This window comes from Lepus europaeus, chromosome 7 (genome assembly GCF_033115175.1).
Source record: "Lepus europaeus isolate LE1 chromosome 7, mLepTim1.pri, whole genome shotgun sequence".
NCBI classification, from domain to species: Eukaryota; Metazoa; Chordata; class Mammalia; order Lagomorpha; family Leporidae; genus Lepus; species Lepus europaeus.
In genome coordinates, this window is record NC_084833.1 from 60,238,021 (window position 1) to 60,245,010 (window position 6,990).

General features: G+C 39.6%; 1 protein-coding gene across 1 annotated transcript; it reads right to left on the reverse strand.

Annotated features, from left to right (window-relative positions):
* Positions 1 to 1,372: 1,372 nt before the first annotated feature.
* On the reverse strand, positions 1,373 to 2,352 carry LOC133763807 (olfactory receptor 51G1-like). The gene is given in 2 exon segments (XM_062197545.1): positions 1,373 to 2,157; positions 2,160 to 2,352. Coding segments are annotated over 2 exon segments (978 nt in total).
* Positions 2,353 to 6,990: the final 4,638 nt, after the last annotated feature.

Sequence of the window (6,990 nt, forward strand, 5' to 3'; positions counted from 1 at the left end):
ACCACAATGATTGTTAAATTTTCTCACTGTATTTTTGTTTAAAGTTCTGCATGTGAGGCATTTGTTTAGTAGGGAATGTGTGCTAATCACATTTTAATATAGTTAGTCACTCCACTTGATGTTGTGTTCATAGTCACTTTATTATGAAGTTTTGATTAGTCTTAGAGGATTTTCCCTTTGGAGAAAATCTACATTTATTGCCTGGTCTATTCCTGACATTCATTATGATACAAGTAAAGGAAACAAGAAAATGTAGTGCTTTATTTTATTCCTTAGACTGAAATATCCATTTAACTTTGATTTTGGTTAAAATTTGGTAACTGAAGATTACTTTGCCTCAATGAAAAGAAAATTCACCTGGTTACCAATGGCAACGCTACTACACTTGATGACCTTTGACTAGTTAAACTTCTCTAGTGTTGATTATAATGTGTAAACTTAAGCTATTCTTGCAGCATGAATAGAAAAGTAGCTGCATAAGTTAATTGACTGAAAAAGACTTCCAAAACCAAGATTTAGAGATGTCTTAAAGCTAGGAGGTAATTATGCACAAAATTATAATATTTTCCTTGAAAAACCATGTAGAATTGGTGATATTTCATGGAATTATTATGCACCAAAAATGATCAAGGAGTTCTAAACAGGAAGCCCACATTGTGGTATAGCAGGTAAAGCTTCTAATGCGATGTTGGCATCCCATATGGAAACCACTTCGTGTCTTGGTTGTTCCACTTCTGATCCAGCTTGCTGTTAATGGCCTGAGAAAAGCAGTGGAAGGTAGCCCAAGTGTTTGGGGCCCCCTGTGTGGGAAACCCAAAAGAAGCTCCTCGCTCCTAGCTTTGGCCTGGCTTGGTGCTGGCCACTGCAACCATCTGGGGAGTAAACCAATAGATGGATGATATCTCTCTCTGTCTCTTCCTCTCTCTAATGCTTTCAAAATAAATAAATGTCTTTAAAAAAAAAAAAAGAAATTGGCCAGCACTGTGGTATAGTGGGTAAAGCCACTGCCTGTAGTGCCAGTATCCCATATGGGTTCCGGTTCTTGTCCTAGCTGCTCCACTTCCCATCCTGCTCTCTGCTATGGCCTGGGAAAGCATTAGAAGATGGCCTAAGTCCTTGGGCCCCTGCACCCACATAGGAGACCCGGAAGACACTCCTGGCTCCTGGCTTCGGAACTGTGCAATTCCATCCGTTGTAGCCATCTGAGGAGTGAACCAGCGGATGGAAGATATCTCTCTCTCTCTCTCTCTCTCTCTCTGCCTCTGCCCCTTCAAATAAAGTACTTGAATCTTTAAAAAAAATTATAACCAGGATATCTTCAGGATGAGGAAGGTGGCTACAAAAGTGTAAATAATAGGAATTCTTATGATTTCTAAATGTGAGCAAACCCCAGCTTTTTGGGTACTAATATCCTTAGGAAACCCTGACGAATCTGCTTTGTCTTGATGCTATAAATAATTGGATTGAGTACTGGTGGGACTAACAGGTAAACACTGGCCATGGTTATGTGGATAATTGGGGAGGAGTGTTTGGCAAAGCGATGCACTAAAGATAGTCCTATCATTGGCACATACAGAATGAGCACAGCACAAATGTGGGAGACACATGTATTGAGGGCTTTGAGCTTTCCTTCCTTGGATGCAATGCCTAACACAGAATGAAGAATAAAAGCATACGATAAAAGGATTCCCAGAGAATCTATACCCCAATAAAAGGCTACAACAAACAAGCCATACAAAATATTGAAAGAGATGTCATTACAGGCCAAGCGGATGACATCTTGGTGCAAACAGAAAGAGTGAGAGAGAACACGAGACCGACAGAAGGAAAATGTAGGAACACGAGCAAGAACAACAGGGAGAACAAGGGAGCATCTGATTACCATGAAGATCCCGATACAGACAACGCGTTGTGGAGAAAGTTTGCTGGAATATCTCAAAGGATCCCATATGGCAACATATCTGTTGAAGGCCATGGCTAGGAGCACAGCTGGCTCCATCAGAGAAAAAGTATGAATAAAATACATTTGGGCCACACAAGCATTCACCCCAATCTCCCTCGCATTGAACCAGAAAATCTTCAGTACTGTGGGAAGTGTGGAGATGGACATCCCCATGTCTGTGAGGGAGAGCATGGCCAGGAAGTAGTACATGGGCTATGGAGACTCGTGTTAGTGTGGATGATGTGCAGGACTGTGCAGTTACCCATTATTCCAATCAGGTAGAGCACAGAAAATGGAATGGAGATAAAGTGATGAACATTCTCATAGCCAGGAATACCAATGAGGTAGAATGAAGCAGATTGTCCAATACTGGAATTAGAACCTCTTTTGAAGCTTTCCCAGATAACCATTTTCTTATCATCAAAATGTAGATTCCTAAAAAAAAAAAAAAAAAAAAAAAAAAAAAACATTTACCAGAGAAGATAGCAATTTATTTCTTCTATTATATTTTTTCTTAGTTCTTATTACTCCATTGGGATGTTACATAGTTTAGAGAACAATAACTTGTCAAATATTTAATAAAAACATCCTGAGAAGAGTTTGTAATTATTATGCAATCATCAATCTTCTATCCTAAAAGTTCTATATTTTGAGTCATTTATAGGATGTTCTTCTCTCTCCTAAGTTTATAATATATGCTCCTATATTTTCTACTAATCTTTGGTATGTCTATTTGCTTTTAATTACTTTTAGACTCATCATTTATTTGCCATCTTGTTTTGTATATGTTAAATAAGTATATATCCTGTATTAAGCACTCAGATTCTGACAAGGATATTTTATGGAATCATTTAAAAATAACATCAGGGCCGGCGCCGTGGCTCAACAGGCTAATCCTCCGCCTTGCGGCACCGGCACACCGGGTTCTAGTCCTGTCCCGGTTGCCCCTCTTCCAGGCCAGCTCTCTGCTGTGGCCAGGGAGTGCAGTGGAGGATGGCCCAAGTGCTTGGGCCCTGCACCCCATGGGAGACCAGGAGAAGCACCTGGCTCCTGCCATCGGAACAGCGTGGTGCGCCGGCCGCAGTGTGGTACCGCGGTGGCCATTGGAGGGTGAACCAACGACAAAAGGAAGACCTTTCTCTCTGTCTCTCTCTCACTGTCCACTCTGCCCGTCAAAAATAAAAAAATAAAAAAATTAAAAATAACATCAGAAGATATAACTTGACATTTTATATACTCAGTATGTGAAGTGAGTGTGGTCACAAATTAAAGTAGATAAGTCTTTCCTAAAGCTTACTCAAATCAGAACCAGAGGTTCACGAGTTCCCACCTGCCACATTATATATTCAGATATTCAGAGCTTGGTTCTCTTTCATAGTGTCTACTGGAGTTCATTTGTGTATACCTACTGTGCAACACATCCAGAGATTTTCTTAGTGAATTGTTAACATTTGTCTCATGGATATAATTGAGTCATATTAGCTTTGGTAATCCTGAATCTTTCTTTTGTTGCCACTAGAACTCACAATTGATTTCCTAAAGACACCATCTTTTAATACGGTCTGGGCTATCTCTGGCTGATGCAGGGAAAGTGTCAGCAATCACAATTCCAGCATTCCTAGTATATTAGAAAAAAGTCACCCCACCTCCCAACTTTTACCTAGAGCCCCATTCTGATTAAATCACTGTGGTGCCATTCTTTTGTTTTTCTTGTTCTTCCTCCTTTGCTTCTTAAGTTTCAGTGTTTTAAGCCCCATTTCACAGTATTGTTGAGATAATTCAACTAAATCATGTAAGGAAATGCATACCCCAATCCAGTCTCAGTTTGAATCTTGAGCATTTTAATTATTATATGTATATATACCCTCTAAATGGTGTATATATATATATATATATATATATATAGAGAGAGAGAGAGAGAGAGAGAGAGAGCGAGAGAGAGAGAGCGAGAGAGAGAGAGCGAGAGAGAGAGAGAGAGAGAGAGAAAGATTGAGTCTTAGAATATTTCAATCCCAGGGCTCTGCTCATGGAGGTGGAGCTTTCCCAATCTACACCTGTTTTGCCAATCGGGTGGCTGCAACCATGTGGTTACCTTGGTAATTCCCTAAAGCTACAGCAGTAAGCTGCCTTCATTTACACTCCCTGATATCACAGAATATTAAAGCAAACAAATGAGTTCCTTCAGTCACTTAACAACATTATTTTTTTCTTAGCTATTGTTTTACTACTACACTTCCCCATTGTCACACAGCCACAAAATTCCGTAGTCTGCAACTAAGTCCCCTAAAATTTAATAACATATGACTTATCTATCAAGACTCAATAATTCTTTCTTGAGAGAAACTAAACTTTTAAAGAATGTCTGTACAGATCCTACTGCCCAATTTTTTAGCTTCATTCATGAATTACAATCATGCTTTAGTATTTGACTATTTTTAGACTTTTAAAAATCATTAATATGTTTATTATTGTTTGAACCATATAATATTTATATGAAATCAATAGAGGTCATATTACTAATGAGTACTCTGAGGTTCAGAAATGTCACTGAACAAACTAAAGAAAAGATATAATAAGTGTCCAAGTTCCTATTGCTAAACCTTGAGCATTTCCAGTGAAACATTCTAATTGCATGCCAAGAAATTGGCCTCTTGTTTGTACTGTAGTGACCCTTGCCCACACACAAGGCTTTATAGTGGTAATGTGATTCCTGGAAGCCCCTCCTTTGTGGGCTACACAGCATTTTGACTGGCTTCCCAGAGTAATATATTTTACTTCTGTAGCCAATTTCTTGAAGCTTTAATTGAACCATGACTGTCTTCTCACTGTCACATTGTATTTCATAAAAAAGGCTAGAGGAAAACAAGGGAGAGGAGAAGGTCTCCCGAAAGAAAAGAGTAAAGAGGAAGTGTTGTAAGAATCTCTTCAGTCAGAATGCTGCTGTAAGCAGTTGTTGGGTCTCAAAAAATATTAGAGGAGAGAAAGAAGAAAACTAATTGCATTTTGTTTATTTATTTTTAAATCATGGGATGGTCTTGTAAGTGTATGGTGGCTATTCAATATATTGCTAGATTCAGATATTCCTGCAAAAAGAAAATGAGCTCCACATTGTGGAAAGGTGGACAGCAGGACGTTTTCAAGCTATATACTTAGATGAATGCCTTAGAAAACAGTGAAACACAAGTGGCACATCCTCTGATGAGAACAGAGAGCCTAGAATTTGGAACTAGGGATCTGGACATATTTCTGGTGATGGGGCCAGAAAGTTGCTGAGTAAGCAATGCCTATTTTCTGCTAAACCACCCTGCATGCACCGTTCTCCTCTGTGCTCAGAAGTCCGGTTAGTACTTCGACAGGACAATGATGCCATCCCTTTATGATTATGGGTCAACTGAGATTATCTAAAACGGTATGAAAAAAGACTCTGAGACCACAAGAGGGTGTGTAATCATCTTTTCCTCACTTTACCTAATCTGTTTTTGTTTTAGATTCATACACAAAACCCAGATGAAACTGAAATAGTTCTAATCAAGCAAATCAATGATCTCTGGTCATCACATCCCCAAGTCTCCTGTATTCATCCTACTAAGACTCATAGCCTCATGTGGCCCTGTTAATGATCTCATTTAAAACGCTTTTCCAAAAATAATTGTGTGTATGTGTGTGTGTGTGTATTGGGGGGAGAATGTTAAGTTTAGGCTTCACTTGACTTTTTCCTCTTACTTGATTAGAAGGTTTTTTAAAAATCTGTATTCAGGCCTCTCTCATACGTTTCTAAATATTGTCACAGGAACCACTGATCTTATTTCTGATTTTATTTTCCTAAGAGATAATATCTAGTAATGTGGCTTTTAAAATTGTCCATGTATTTGTAACTTCTGTCTCCATCTTTGACCTCTATAGAGATCTGTAGCACAATACATTCAGCAGTCTACTAGGCATCCATGGATTTTTTTTTTTTTTTTTTTTTTTTTTTTTGGCCAGGCAGAGTTAGACAGTGAGAGAGAGAGCAACAGAGAGAGTTATTGACAGTGAGAGAGAGACAGAGAGAAAGGTCTTCCTTCCGTTGGTTCACTCCCCTAACGGCCGCTACAGCCGGCTCGGCACCGATCCAAAGCCAGGAGCCGGGTACTTCCTCCCAGTCTCCTATGCGGGTGCAGGGACCCAAGCACTTGTGCCATCCTCCACTGCCCTCCTGGGCCAGAGCAGAGAGCTGGACCGGAAGAGGGGCAACCGGGACTAGTACCTGGCACCCCAACTGGGACTAGAACCTGGGGTGCCAGCGCCGCAGGTGGAGGATTAGCCAAGAGAGCCACAGTGCCAGCCACCCATAGATGGGTTTCTAAAAGGCACAACGAATATCACTTGGCTAGGACAGAATCTTTGATAACTGCTTTAATAGTTCCATCTGGATAGATGCAATACTGGCTTTGAAGTTCAACTGTAAAAACTAGGCATTGTCCTCAGCTATTCAAACCATTGTTCCCTATCTAATCCACACACAAGTTCTCTTTCTTCTCTGTTCAAAACACTTAATTTCATTTATTTCTGCTGTTTACCTCTGTCATGATTTCTTTTCTGCGATATTTTATTAGCCTTCTAAATCATATCATCCTTTCTACTCTTGTGCTACTCTCCCCACATCAATTTTTCCATATAGCAGATACTGAATTCTTAGAAACAAAGATGAGTCAAGTCATTCCTGTGACTGTTCTTAGAATGTATCAATTTTTTCCTGTTGCCCCCAGAACAAAAGGAAAGCTTTAGTCATAGTTGTAAGATCCTGCTTTCTTGTGGCTGGAAACAGGAAATCTGGTATCCCACTACTTGATTTCTTCCCCACCTTCACGTTCCCATGCTCTAATCATCTGGTTTTTAATCCCTGAAAGTTTTTCTATTTCTGATCCTAAAACTGATTTTTGCCACCTTTGTTCACCAAACTACAGAAATTTTCAGTCTTCCTATTTGTACAACAGTACAAATTTCTTTCTCAGCACTCTGTCAAACACTCTCTGTCCACTAAAGCAACCAATAATATCCCACCTCAT